Raw genomic sequence first — 15067 nt, 5'->3', positions numbered from 1 at the left:
TTTTCAAGTCAAGTAGTTTGTCAGTACTGTATATGTACAGGACATACAGAGAATTGAAATTACATCACTCTCCTAAACAAAAATTACAGCAAGTACAGAAAAAGATTATAAATATAAAAGAATGGGAGACACTACATGTACAATACAACAAGGACACAATAGACATACGTGAGCCAGAAGACAAAAGTGCATTTTTTTCACCTCATTTTAAATACCGTATTTTTCGGACTATAAGGCGCACTTAAAAACTTTTAATTTTCACAAAAATTGACAGTGCGTCTTATAATACGGTGCGCCTTTTGTATGGATTTTACTCGTCAGGTTGTAAGGAGCAGTAAACACACACTCCGTGCAGCGTTATAGAGAGTTTCAGTGCTATACAGAGTCCAGAGCCGTGCAGCTCCGAGGCTGGAGCAGCAAATAGCATTAGCTAGCTTATTCACTGTTCAGAGATCAGTATTATCTAAATTTTACCCGTCAGGTGTAAGGAGCAGTAAACACACACTCCGTGCAGAGCAGCAATAGCATTAGCTAGATGCTAACCGCTTAGCTAGCTAGCTTTTTCACTGTTCAGAGATCAGTATTTTCTAAATTTAGCACTTTTAATACTGCTGGAGCAGTATTATTAGAGTTAGATGCTAATCGCTAAGCGTTCACCGTTCAGAGGTGAGTTGTCGGCCTGTAAGTCTGTGCTGCTTTGCCTGGCTAGCATTAGCTAGATGCTAAGCGCTAACTCTCTCAGAGGTGAGTTTTATCAGCCTGTAATCTGCATGTTTACAGTGTTAAAACAAGCTACGGGGGACGAATCGCTAGCTAATATCTCACTGTCTTACCAGAACACGCAGGATTACTCAGTGTAACGCTGTCGTTTAAGTTTGGGTTAACTTTACTAGTTTAGGTGACTAGCTAGCGTGCTAGTGGATAGCTATGCTAACGCTGGTGCAGCAAGCCTTAGTGGACATCTGGAAATCTAAGCTTACTGTAAATAAACTGAAGCACGTTACTCACCCAAATAAACAGTTTTCAGGAGAGGAATCTGTGTAGATTAATATCCAGCACTCGTTTGACTTTGAAAGAGCTAGATTTATATATACTGAGACGCTCCACCGGCAAGCGACCACCCCCGGTGGGGGAAGGGAAACATGGCGCCACCCCTGTTCACTTTGATATAGGCACCCTTTCTAGTGTCACTTAACGCGCCTTATAATGCGATGCGCCCTATGTATGGAAAAATAGCAGAAAATAGGCGTTCTTTGATAGTGCGTCTTATAATACGGTGCGCCTTATAGTCCGAAAAATACGGTAATTTGACTCAAAATAAGTCACCAGTCAAGTTATTCTGATACTTTCCATGTCTAAGCCACAAAAGCAATAATTTTTGTTTGATTTAAGTCTTCCTTGACTCATTTTCCCAAGCATATACATTTCAATGTACATATATTTTGTCTATTTTTTGCTTGTGCATCTGTGTGTGTGTGTTTGTGTGTATGCGTTGTTTGTGCTTGTGTGTGTGTGTGTGTGTGTGTGTGTGTGTTTGAGTGAGCTCAATAAGGGTCAGAGTTTTCTGGATGAGAGGACACAAAAGGGACAGTGGGACACAGAGCCATTCATACACTCACACACACTCTGCACTCACAAAGTGCTGCAGGAGAGCTAGAGATCGGGTTTAGCTGCAGATTTAAATCTGTGTATAAATGACTGCAGGGGTCGGGAAATTTATTAAAATTTTATATGAAAACTGATTGAATAGAAGAGTCAAATGTGGATTATATAAATGCGATTATTGATTATAGGTGAGTATATTTGATTTTATATCGGTCCATTTTTTAATTGATTTGCTAATATTGCGCAGCGACTTGGTGTGTGCAATAATATCGCTGACATTCTGACACTATAAACAAAACTTTTTTTTTAAGCTGTCTGTTTTGTTACTGTATTTGCTTTAAGTTGTTTGTTTGCAGTTTACTTGCACTAAATATGATGTACTTTAGTATTGTGGTAGATTTTTGTTGAATTGATTATTTTGTACAAAATAAGGATTTTTTTCTGAAAGTTACAGTTACTGTTTATGAAAAACAAATTTTTAGATTTTTTTTATTTTCTACTGAAAATACTAAAATACTAAAAACTCTTATATTTACACTACGTAAAAATGTATTTTATATTTAAAAAAAAAAGATGTAAAAATGTTTTGTCATCGCAAAGATTTTTTTTGTTACACTGATTCTTTTATACAAAATCAGGATTTTGGTTACTGTTTACGAAATAAACATACATTTTTAATTTTTTTTTATTTCCTACTGAATGTATAAATTCTTATATTTACACTATGTAAAATGTATTATTTATTATTTAAAATATATAAATAACAATGTTTTTTCACGTCATTGACAATACAGTCTTTACAAAAATACTCAAATATCATCATTATAATTTTGGGCCATATCGCCCACCCCTAGAAGTAACCGTTGATAATGTTTTTGTGCTTGCTTTGAACTGGACTAGGGCCGGCTGCTTTTTTTCACCCACTTGATTAATACTTTAAAACGTATTTTGATGGATTATTAAATGTAATAGATTTAATAGATAAAAGACATTTCTTTGTGTGTTTTAGGTTCTGATAACGATTTATTGGCTGGGAAGAAAAGCCCAGGCAGATTCCTCCTACAGTGGACCACAGCTCAACTTTAAAGCTTTCGAAGGTCTTCTGGGTGTCGCCTTATCTAAGGTAGAGTATTTGCACTATATGGAAAAGGTATTGGCATATTTACTTATTGATTAGTTGTTTTTCTGAAATGAAAAGGGTATTTTTTTCTGCTTTTGTTGGAGTAACTGTCTCTACTGTCCAGAAAAGAAGGCTTTCTGCTATATTTTGGAGAATTGCTTTAAGGGTTTGAACTCATTCAGCAACTAAAAGAGAGCTAGTGTGGATAGGATATTGAACAGGAAGATCATTGAATGGATGAGCACTGTGTAGAACAGCACTGGTATAGCTCGCTAGCTAACACTAGCCAGTTAGCACAACAAGCTAATACACTAAACTAATGAAAGTGCTTCTTTGTGGAGTCAATGCTATACTTCCTGGAGAAAAAAAAGAGAACAGCACTTTATCTAAGGAGCTCCTGTTGCTGTTCCTTGCAATATAATAGAATTGTTTTTATCAGAGAGAAATAAAAAAACAACAGCAAACAAAAGTTATTCGCTCAGAAAACAGACGAATGGAATTATTGAATCGATCTACATCTCAGAGAAAGTTTTTCTAATCCCTGAGGCTAGCCCAGAATTGGTCCTGTAGAGAGTTCTAGAGATTCTTATTCGTTAGGAGAATGCCTCTACAGTGATTAGACAAGGTGAAGCTTTGCAAACGTAGATGAAGGCCGATTTCATTAAAAGAGGTGTCCACAAATATATGGGCATATACTAATTTGGGGAAAAAAGGAAAGAAAAAAGCCATGCAGCTGATTAAAATGCTGTGTATACAATACCAGTCAAATGTTTGAACACCCCTTGAATTGGTTGGTATTTCATGATTTAATTTATTTTTTTGCATTGTAAATGAATACTAAACTCATCCTAACTATAAAGGAAAAACAGACGGAATTATTTAGTAAACAAGAAAATGGTAAACAAATCAATGTTTTATATTTTAGATTCTTAGATTATTATATTTTAAAAGGAAGAGCAAGAGTTTCCTTTGCAAAGGATAAGTTAATCGGAGTTACCAGCCTCAGAAACTGCTTAAAGTTAACAGATCCCCTTGATAATAGCATCTAAATGCTTCTTCACAGAGTATTTTGGTTTGAAAAACAATTTTGGTTTAACACTTGATTCACTTGTTACTACATGATTCGTTGTGTGTTCCTTCATAGTCTGGATCACTTCAGTATTTATTTACAATCTAGGAAAAGCCTGAATTTTGCCAAAAAATTTTTGCGAAAAATCTGAAATGATGACTATGCTAAAGATGGAAACGAGGGACAGAAAAAAGTGACGTTTTGGTTGGGTTTGCCATAAAAGCTGATGGATTAAGTAACATTTATTGGAATGTTTAACTTAAATTGCATTAACTCCAACTTTCATCTACTTGGCCTCTTAGTAGCCTCGTAATTTAGCATTAAGCGCTAAGCCAGTGTACTGCAATTACACACAACATGTGTAAGGAGATCATTGCAGTGCTGAATGAGGAGACACTGATAGCTGATCTGAAATTTGAGTGGTGTGACTCAGTGTCCAGATGTAGCACAGCTGTCTTCATGTACTCCTATATGAAATTCCTGTGTTAGCTTCCATGCCGCCAGAGCTTATGTTAGCAATGCTGTGCATGCCTGTTATTTGGCACCGTGGTGTTGCGCTGAATTGAGTGCCGCAGTGCTATGGATGACCTCTGTTAGGTGTCGTTGCTCGTGTGTTTGTCACTAATGCTGTCCTCCTGCTCTTGTTGTTTTTGTAGGCGCTGGAGGAGTCGGCGTGCCCGAAGCCCAGTGCGAGGGACAGCGGGTACGTGGAGAACTGGTACCCCGAGAGGGAGGAGGTGTTCAGCAACCAGCAGCTGAGCTACAGGAGGGAGGATTCAGTGGAGAGTGTCGACTCTGTGGAGTCGCGGACACTGAGCGTCGCGTCCGACTGTACGCTGATAGCGGGGAGTGAAGGTGAGTACAGAAGTACAGTGAAGGATATGTGTGTTTGTTTAGTTCACCTTGATTAGATAGATCATATTTAGTGTACATGTACCAGGAAGTTCATTTAGTCAATGGATCAACATTTAATGGTGTTAAGTGTTTGTTTTTCTCAGCACAGCTTGACCATACATGGGATCTGCCCTCTGGTGAGAAATTGTTTGAATTGCAGTTTGAGAACTTTAATTTATTTATTTAATTTATTGTTTTTCATTTAAGATGTGCAAGAAGTTTATTTTATTTTATAAAATACTTTTTTTAAGACTTCAAATATCATTTTGATCACTTAAACAAAAGAAAAACACAATTGAACACAAACAGGAAAAAAAAAGCTTTAAATACAGTCATCAGTTATCTCTATGAACTGTCTAGTAATCTGTATCTCATTGCAAATGTACACATTTAAAAGAAGGTCTGAATATTGTGTGGAAGGTTTGAGACTCTTTGACATAAACCTCCTAGCAACAACACAGCAACCACTGATCAGCACCTGTAGCATCCATCAAATAACCTGTTAACACCACAGCAACCACCTAGCAACACTGTAGCATCTATCAATTAACCTCTTAATGCCACTTAGTAACACCTGTAGCAACCACCTAGCAACCATTCATAAATTAACCTGTTAACACTGTAGCAACCACACAGCAACACTCTAGCATCCTCTTAATACCACAGCAACCCCCTAGCAACATTGTAGCAACCACCTAGCAACACTATAGCATCCATCAATTAACCTGTTAACACTGTAGCAACCACTTACGGACACTGTAGCAACCACACAGCAACTCAGCAAAAAAAATAAAATAAATAAAAGATTTCGGTGCCACAAAATCAAACAAAGTAATTAACAATTATACAAAAAAATCCATTATTTATATTAAAGTGATACAGATTTTTTTTAAGTCACTATTTTTACTGTATCGCAATATATTGTGTATGATACGATATGACACACCCCTATAATAAATGCATCACATCAGCTGCGATAATGCTGTAAATATCAATAGTGCAATTATAGCTGAAAAAAGTGTAGAAATAAAACTTAAAAAGGCTTAATTAAATTTACCGTGTTATCACAGGATGTCACACACACACACACACTGCTCTTTTTTTATTGTCCATATTTTGCCATATGTTGTTGTTGTTGTTCTTTGGTTTACGTTCCCTGTGTAATCCTTCAACCATCAAACACATGCTAATGAAAGTTCAGCACCACATGCCCATCTCGTCATTCTCACTGTTCACGTAAGTGTGACATTCTGTGCTCCATCATTCCAGAGTGTGTGGTAATGCACAGTCCAGCCAGTCAACAGAGGAGTGTGTGAGACTCTGGACTCTGGTTTCTGGGCCTCTTCTGGTGTTAACATCATCTTATTCAGGTGTTCTTTTCTCGGTTTCCTCCTCTCAGGGTTTGGAAGTGACGCGGAGGCGGAGCACTGCTTCAGGATGTCTGAGGGCAGCAGGAGCGAGACCCACGCTGGACCCGTTCGAGAGAAGACGAGCATCTCCATCTCTCTGAGGAGGAAACAAGGTGGACGGTACCAGGAGGGCGGCAGGAGTCATGTGAGCCAACTGCCCAGGTACTGCTGCTTTAGATATGCTAAAGGGGTTTAATGGGTTTTTTCCAGGTTTATAGTGATCTGAACTGCAGTTTTAGGTCATGAATTGCTTCGCATGAGATTTTTGTAGGGATGTAATGTAGGGATCTCTCGTTTTAAACGTGTAGCTCGTGATGTGACTAATATTAATTCATTGTCTTGTACGAGCTGTCTTGGTTTCGTCTCAGACTCGACCTTGTTTAGAATCAGTCTGGTCTCGGTCTCGGGATGAGGTAGACTCTGAGACTGTGGACGGGACCGGCCGAGTCCGAATCCTCTGTCAAAAGGTGAAGTTCATTAGAAACTGAACTTTCTGAACTTTACTGAACATCAACAATTCATTCAAACAAACCCAATCAGTCCTTTCTCTGTGTCTAAAATCTGCACAGAGATTGGCTAACAGCTCAAACACAAGCTGTTCCCGTTTTTATTCAGTATCCAATCAATATTACCGGCAAGAGAACTAAAGCTAGCGACAACTAGCTAACCTTAGCATTGAGCTAGCTAACCTTTGCGATGAGCTAGCTATAATACTAAAGTTACCAGGAAGAGAACTAAGGCTAGCGACAAGCTAGCTTACCTTAACAACAAGCTAGCTAACCTTAGCAAAGAGCTAGATAAAATATTAATGTTGCCAGGGAGAGAACTGTTGTTAGTGACAAGCTGGCTAACCTTAGCAGCCAGCTAGGTAACCTTAGCGATGAGCTAATATAAAACTATTTTCACGTTTTATATTAAAAAAGGAATAGAATTTGATTCAGTTGTATTCATATGGTGATTTCTGAATAAGTTTTAGAAGCGACATTAGCATTAATTTAATTAATTTAATAAATAGAGAAAGTCCTTTTTATTTTTAAATCTTAATCTGGTTTCGGTCTTGGACTTTCCACGGTCTCGCTGTTGACTGGGACTCTACTATTAAAAAGTTCTGTGTGTGGTGTGTGGTGTGTGTGGTGTGTGTGTGGTGTGTGTGTACTTAATGGCACAATTTTTCCCTTATATTACTTTTACTTTTATGCTTCAAGTAGTATTGAAACCAGTATTGTTACACTTAATAGAGTAAATAGTTTGAGTTGATACTTCAACTTTTACTGAAGTATTTTTAAGCCCTAGTATCTATACTTCCACCTGAGAAATGAATAGGAATATATTTGATACCTTTGTGTGTTTTTGATATCAGGTTTTATTGCCTAAATTTCCTTCGGGATAAATAAAGTATCTATCTATCTATCTATTGTGTGAAGTGTTAAAACATATCACAAAACTTCTATTTCTTAAGAGATGTTGTATTTGACTGCCGTCAGCATGCGCAAACGATCCTGAAATATCACTGTGGTGTTCTGACCTGCTTCCCATTTTGCTTTTGGCTGCTGGTAGTGAAAATGGGCGGGGCTTATTTGCACCCCACCTTGAACTCCCTCCAGCCTCTGCCTTCCACCAACGAGCGCATTCTTACCAGAGCGACTCTGATTCTGACTCTGACCGGCCAGAGCCTGACCTCGTGCAGGATGACCTCGCGAGTCGGCGGTTTCGCTCCACGACCTGCAGCGCTCCTACCAACTTTGCTGTTCCCCGGAACCCCAGGAGCCCAAGGCCGTTCCCCACTGTGACCCCGAGAGCTCAGAGGTCATGGGTGGACATGTCTGACGCCTCGCGGATTGCTGTAGTCCCTCACAGAAGTTCAGAGCAGAGGTCAGAGTTCGGAGTGACCTAACCTTCTGTGTGGCATCCTAACACTTGTGTTTCTGCACGTATGCAGACGTGTGGTGTTCCTTTTGGGGCATTAATACGTTCATTGCTTGATGTGTGAAGTGTTTTTGCTTTTTTACCCCTTGGTTTAAAGAGAGAATGTCCATCTTCTGGACTTGTTTTTGGAATCATTTTTGGCGACTGGCTTGGTTCTGGCTAACCTTTAAACGCAGTGGTTGATCACTAACCTGCATTTATCCTTTACCATATTTACCAGGAGTGGGAATCTCTAGGTACCTTATGATTCTGTTTGATTACGATATCTTCTTTGTTAAGTTCTGCAATGCGATTATACGATTTATCGATCTATCATCTTGAAGCATCACTTCTATACAGGATTTCTTTAATTTTTTTATTTTTTAATTCTGTAATTTTAAGGCAAGCTTCACTTACAATATTAAAACCAGCTACAAGTATGGTTTATATTGTGGTGGCTGAACCAGTGTAATGTATATTTAGAGCTGGTTTAATATGTGTCTGATCGGTGTTTAATCTGTGTAAGAAAAAAATATATTATGCAAAATATATAATAAATTTAGTTTATTTATTTTTTATTTGTATTTTATTTTTTTTATACTATATTAACTTGAGACCCTTCATCCTTATATAGGGACATTACATTCCTGCTTTTTTGCACCATGATGCTTTTAATCATTTTCATTTTTTTTTTTTTTTTAATGTTGACCCTTTGGTCTCATATGGACACACTATTCATACCATCTAGTCACATGATATGATATTACACTCAGTTGTTAAAAAACTAAATGGTGGGAATCCCATTTCTACAGCCAGTCCAAACAGAAGCATGTGCCAGGTAATTAAATTTTTATACTTGTTGGGTCCTGTTAGTCCTAAATAGCTAGGAGAAATAAAAAAAATGCACACAGAAGAAAAGTCTGGGTCTCAGAATGTTATAATATCTCAGGGTTGTTTTGATGCATGTTAAGTTAGAATGTGTTAACGTGCTGAGTTTAACGTCACGCAAGTGCGTGAGGGTCTTAAACACAGTGACCCAGTTGGCGACAGTTTGGAGGAAAATGAAGTGTGGATATTAGTAACTGATGGCTCAACAGGTAGCTTGCTAGATTAGCCTTTGTGCTAACCGGACATATATCAGCATCGATAAACAAAGGGAGCGGCTCAAGCACACTCGCAACAGACAAACCTGGCACATCGTGGTGAAACAAGAGATCAAACAATATGCATATTTTTAGTACATGGACTCGTCCTGTATCAGTTTCTGTGTATACTTTATTATTATCCTCCTTTACCTTGTTCTTCAATGATCAGGACCCTACAGTATAGACCACTCCAGAGCATTGATGGTATAAGTGGATGAGATGCAGCAGTGCTGCTGGAGTTTTTGAACGCCTAGGTTTGTTTCTACTGAACTGAGAATAGTCCACCAACAGTGTCCTGTGGGCAGCGTTCTGTGAGCACTAATGAAGGACTAGAGGATGATCAACACTGGAAACTGTGCAGCAAGAGATTCAGAACTTCTGTCTCTGGCTTTACTTTTTCTACAAGGTGGAGCAGCTGTAGGAAGTAGTGTCTCATAGAGTGATAGAAAGGTTTAAAAACTCCAGCAGCACTGCTGCAATGTCTGATCCACTCTCATACATATACAGCACAGCACACACTATCACGCTAACAAACATCTGGCATGTTGCATACCCCATACTGAACCCAAACCCCTTCGTCCGTTGCCCTGGTAACCCTTATCTTCCTTCCGAATAGCATGGCAATCTAACTCTTCCCTCCGATACTACTATTTGTTTTGAGCTGTTGCCGATTCTTCGTACAGTCTTTGAAATCTTTGCACCTCATGTCGGCAGCTCTATCCAGGAAAGCAGAACGCCCCTCCCACCTTGTAGCACAAACAGACAAGACGTCTACGACAGGGTTTCCTTAGAAGACGAGTTCCTGCTGCGAGCTTTGACCGAGGACTCGAGCGAATCGGACGAGGGCAGAGCCTACGCCGACCCCGTACAGGACGACCTCTACGCCCGCAGAGTGCTTCAGACTGCCCATCAGACCTCCTCCAATACAGACTCCGACAAATTCATGCCCAAATTCTGGACGCCGGAGGAGGACGCTCACGTGAGGAAGATCAGACAGGGATCCCAGAGAAGACCCTGGTATAAGAAGATGCAGGGCTTCAGGTTGGTCCACATGACAGGATGGTTGCGCCACTTGCGCCACAGCCTAATAACTTGAACTGTGGAGATTCCAGGAGCTTCTAATAATAATGGACCCATCCCATCTAACACAGTTATATCCCACTGTTCCACATCTCAATGCTAGAGGACTTCATATACATACTAATGCATCTCAAAACATTAGAATATCATTTTAAAAGTTTATTTCAGTTCAAAATGTGAAACTTATACTCTAATATTGCGATCAGAAAATTTCAATATTGGATAAGACCAGTTGGTACTTTTGGCAAAGTGGGCAGTGTGTGGGCACTGCCCACCCTGCCAAAAGTACCAGTTGGTCTTATATAATATTGATTTTTGGGTTTTTGTTGGCTGTAAGCCATAATCATCAACATTAAAATAAATAAACGCTTAAAATAGATCACTCTGTGTTTAATACATCTATATAATATATAGAGTTCACTTTTCTATAATATGACATTAGGTAGGCCTGGTGCCAATAGTTTTGTGTTTTTATGTGCTCCAGAGTGTCCTATTCTATTGGCAGCACATTTCTACAGGGAATAGACAAGCTGTATGTGTGCCTTTTGCCCATCTGTGTCAGCAATGGGTTAAACTGGCTGAATGTGTTTACATATGAATTGGTCTTAGGTCCACAATGGTTAATTTTCCTTGCTAAATCTGCCCATGTCAACCCACAGCAACAAACAATTTTGTATGTCAAATTTTCCTCTTCTTAACAAAATTCATAATCTAAACTGAACCAGACTGAGCTAAAAATTAAATAGACTTGATTTGATTCATAGACAAACTAAAGCTTGGGTAAACGTAAGCCAAAATCTTATTGGACAAGCTGTGAGAAATATGAACCTGAGCCGAACCCAGATGATTTATGAAATTACCTCCAAACCAGACATGAGTAATCCTCTCCCATTGGGTTCAGACCCGTATTTCAAGTTCTATTGCCGTATTCAGACCTTCCAGGATCAGATCTGGACCTGTGCACTGTAATCTACTGTTTCCCTGACCTTCTAAATTCTTCTCTTTTATTCCTTTTCCTCTCTTTTTCTCTTTTCCCCTTTCTCCCTCTCTTTCTCTCCTGGCTCTAGCCGAAAGACGCCTGGCTCGTCTGAGGAAGACTCTGACTATGACGTCACTCCCTGGCTCGGCCCACCTGCTCGCAATTTCTCACCCGCTTCCAAACCCCCCCACGCCCTCTGAGACTCGAGCACTCCTCCCGTCTCCTGCTTCCTTTCTTCCTTTTAGTGCCTTACACTAGACTTTCTGCTGGTGTAGTTCTGAACACACCTGAAATATATGGACTGGAATATATGGACTAGCTTGGAGACTTGGAATCTTTGCCTTGTAGGTGGATTATAAACCATATATATGTTAAAGCTAATATTTGCTTTAGTTTGTTGGTGAATAGGAACTCATCCAAAACTCAGATCAGATTTTAAAGATCTCATTCGATTGTTTTTTTCAATCATTTTGAAATGTCTAGTTCTGGTCTCTAGTATGAATGAATTCCATGTGAGCCGCAAAGGACAAAATGTTTTTTTTTTCAGAGATACAGCCTTAGTTATAAAGATATAGAAGTGAGTGCTAGATAAAGTTAACCCCTAAACTTTGCTTAATGTCAGACCCTGCAGCCGTGCGACTCCCTTTCCCTTGTGTACTAAGGTAAAAACGCAGAATCAACCGGAGATCCGATTTAAACCTACAGTAATTTACACAAGCTAGCTAACAGTAACTAGCTGGTGTACAAAGATCTGTAAGCTCTTTAGCTGACGAAACAGTGTCTGCTCTGCTACAGCCCTGGTTCAGCACTGTTTGTGGGCGATCCCAAGCCAAAGTGGGCGAGGCCATGAATCCTATTTTACTGGTTGACGTAGACATGGTGCTTTTTCTGATCGACTCCTTTTTCTGAGGCTTTCTTTTCTTAGCTTTTCTTAGGTCTAGTTATAGAGACCTATTATATTTCACAAAGAATAAGAAAAAGTGGATTTTGGCAGAAGGAGACCTTTTTTAGAAGCTAGATCCTGCATTTAAGGTAGCTAGACTGGAATGCCCTTGAATACCAACATGATTTGGAGTCTCTGTCCAATGGAAAACTCCATGGTCCTGCATGTGGAATAATCTAGATAGCTCCAGATACTAAAGGAGAAGATGGTGAGCAGGGCAGAGTGTGATCCATGGGATTTTTGACGAATCTTGTAATATTAGGGTGTAATAATTCACAAATTGGTTTACACTGCAGTTTCAACCTTATAGTTCATTGTGATTAAGGTGGAAAATACATTTCTTTTCATTTAGTTTGTACAAACATTTGTGCAAATTGTTTGTGTGTACCATCTAGTCATATAGCCCCCCTGATGTAGTTCATACCTCCTGTAGTGTGTTAATTAAGCGGGAAAGTGTAACCATCAACATTTTTAGTGTTCTAAAATACAAAAACACTGAAATACACTGACATGGGTTTGAGCCCATTTATGAAAATATACTAGTGCATCCCAAAAAAAATTAAATATCGAATATAAAGTTACTTTATTTCAGTATTTCAATTTAAAATGTGAAACTCATATATTCTATAGATGTATTTCATCTATTTAAGTGTTTCCAAATCAGTGAAGGTTTGGAGAGTCATGTCTGTCATCTGCTGGTGTTGATCCACTGTGTTTTATTATCAAGTCTAAAGTCAGTGCAGTTTTGTTTTCCCACAAAATCTTACAGCACTTCATGCTTCCCTCTGCTGCTGACAACTTTTATGGAGATATATACAGATTTCGTTTTCCAGCAGGACTTGGCACACTGCCCACACTGCCAAAAGTACCAGTTGGTCTTATATAATATTCTAATTTTCTGAGACACTGATTTTTGGGTTTTCATTGGCTGTAAGCCAAAATCATCAACAATAAAAGAAACAAACTCTTAAAATAGATCACTGTGTGTTTGATACATCTATATAATATGAGTTTCACTAGTATGATGTTACCCCTCTACATCTTAGGCCCCTCTAGACAGGCTTTTGGATCCCATGCTCTGGAGTATCTGAACATCATTCTCCCAGTTTGTGAAGCTTTGTTGAAATAGATGTAAGTGAGCTTTGCTCTTCATGTTCTTGGGAATAATAGCCATAATTGCTTGGTTCTATATTTTATATATTCTAAGTAAAATGTTCTGTTGCTCATGTAAAACGTGCTATAGTTCTACAGCAAATGTCCAAACCTAAATAAGTGTTCAATCATGTCAACAGGTATTCTACAGACTCTAAGGAATAAATAAATAAATAAATAAATAATAGTAATTTGATGTATGTGTTGGAGTTGCCTCTCTGATGGAAGCTTACTGACCTCTGCTGGTTGTTTCACACAGACATGAAATTAAATGGTGCTTTTTAAAGCCTTTTGAACTGTATATAATTTAATAAAATAACCTAAAACCATAAATTACTGGCCGATCTTCTGCTGATCTTCAGTGTTTCATTTCGTCTCAGTAAGGAATACATTGTTGGATATGACAAGATCATTCCTTTATCATAATCTCTGTACTGATGCTGGAAGCTGGTAGTATATCACAGTTTTGTGTGTGTTTTTTTGAAAAAGGCTAAAAATGGAAGGGGTAGTTTTGAAGGGGCACTGGGTGATGTATGGGTTTAGAAGCGGGGCAGAAGGGAGGGCTGAGTTGAACCTGAGCGGGCGCTGCAGAGACGGAAATTAAAACATGTAAAGATTAGGAATTGTTTAAAAATTCTAAGCAGGACTTGTTTGTTTCATTACTTGAAAGTAACACAATTTAGCTATTAATTTTAAAAATATGGTTTAGGGTTTAGTGGCTTTTTTAAGAAAATAAACCTTTCTGGGGGGAAAAAAAAGTATATTACTATTTTTGTTACTGTTTTTGGCAACACAGTGCTAAACATTTGTGCTGTTTCTTAAGTGGCTAAATTAAACCCCATTACATTTTGTTCTGTGCTATTAATGTTTTATACCACAATATTTTATTATTATATATATGTAGTATATAAGAAAACATGGTGTACCATGTGAAATGTCATACCATGTCAACATCCAGTGTTTTTTTTTTTTAATGCCAGCATATCAAAGTTATTAATATATCATGGATCCTACAAAGGCCTCTATTCTATCGTCACTAAAGTCTATTTATAATTATAAAATTGAGCATAACTTGGTTGGATTTGTCATTATCTTCCTCATCTCCTAGAGTGGCAGCGAGACGTTCTCGCCGTGGTGGGTAAGTTAGTGTGTACTGCTGTTGTTTTTTGCTTGCAATTCTGCTTTATGGGCTTTATCTACCTGTTAGTCCACCTGTCTTAGGTCATTTAATTTTGTGCTGCTTTTGCTATTATTGTTGCAGTTTTTTTATGTTTTTTATTTTTTATTTATCAAATATGGTGTTTTTGCAAACTCAAGTTGGGGAGATAAAAATTTGTTGACCTAGATATGGCTCTAAAATAATATCACAACATTTCTTGGCATTTTCGCGATAACCATACTCTTGGCAGCATGACAGAACACTGAAGAAAAAAATATATATTTCAGGAATACATTATTGCATCTAAATAAAAATGAAATTGTATTATTGCATACTATATGATATGGCACACCCCTAACTGAGATATTAAAAAATACAAGAATTTTATCAGATTTGTAACAGAAGTCAATGATCCAGAATATCATGATACTAATAATAATGCACTCCAAATATCTCCATATATCCAGGATTAAAGTAAAACAAATGATACTGGACAGATATAATCTGTCTCTAGTAGATATATAATGGGAAATGTAAACCGTGTAAATTTTTCTTTTGCTAAAAACAGCAAAAAAAAGAAAAGTAGGACCCTCATATGGGGTGGGTG

The 15067-nt window shown here is 38.2% G+C and overlaps 1 protein-coding gene across 5 annotated transcripts in view; it reads left to right on the top strand.

Annotated features, from left to right (window-relative positions):
- Positions 1–15067, top strand: part of lmo7b (LIM domain 7b) — a 68127-nt gene that overhangs the window by 15262 nt on the left and 37798 nt on the right. For 4 of the 5 annotated variants that reach the window (XM_049469671.1, XM_022674652.2, XM_049469672.1 and 1 more), the window contains exons 7-10: positions 2615–2728; positions 4451–4649; positions 6088–6259; positions 14410–14439. In XM_049469671.1, the coding sequence (XP_049325628.1) occupies positions 2615–2728; positions 4451–4649; positions 6088–6259; positions 14410–14439 (515 nt within the window). The remainder of the gene's footprint in view (positions 1–2614; positions 2729–4450; positions 4650–6087; positions 6260–14409; positions 14440–15067) is intronic. The other variant, XM_015605166.3, reaches the window with a different exon arrangement.

Source organism: Astyanax mexicanus, chromosome 21, assembly GCF_023375975.1.
Source record: "Astyanax mexicanus isolate ESR-SI-001 chromosome 21, AstMex3_surface, whole genome shotgun sequence".
NCBI lineage: Eukaryota > Metazoa > Chordata > Actinopteri > Characiformes > Acestrorhamphidae > Astyanax > Astyanax mexicanus.
This window is presented reverse-complemented; position numbering and strand designations above follow the sequence as displayed.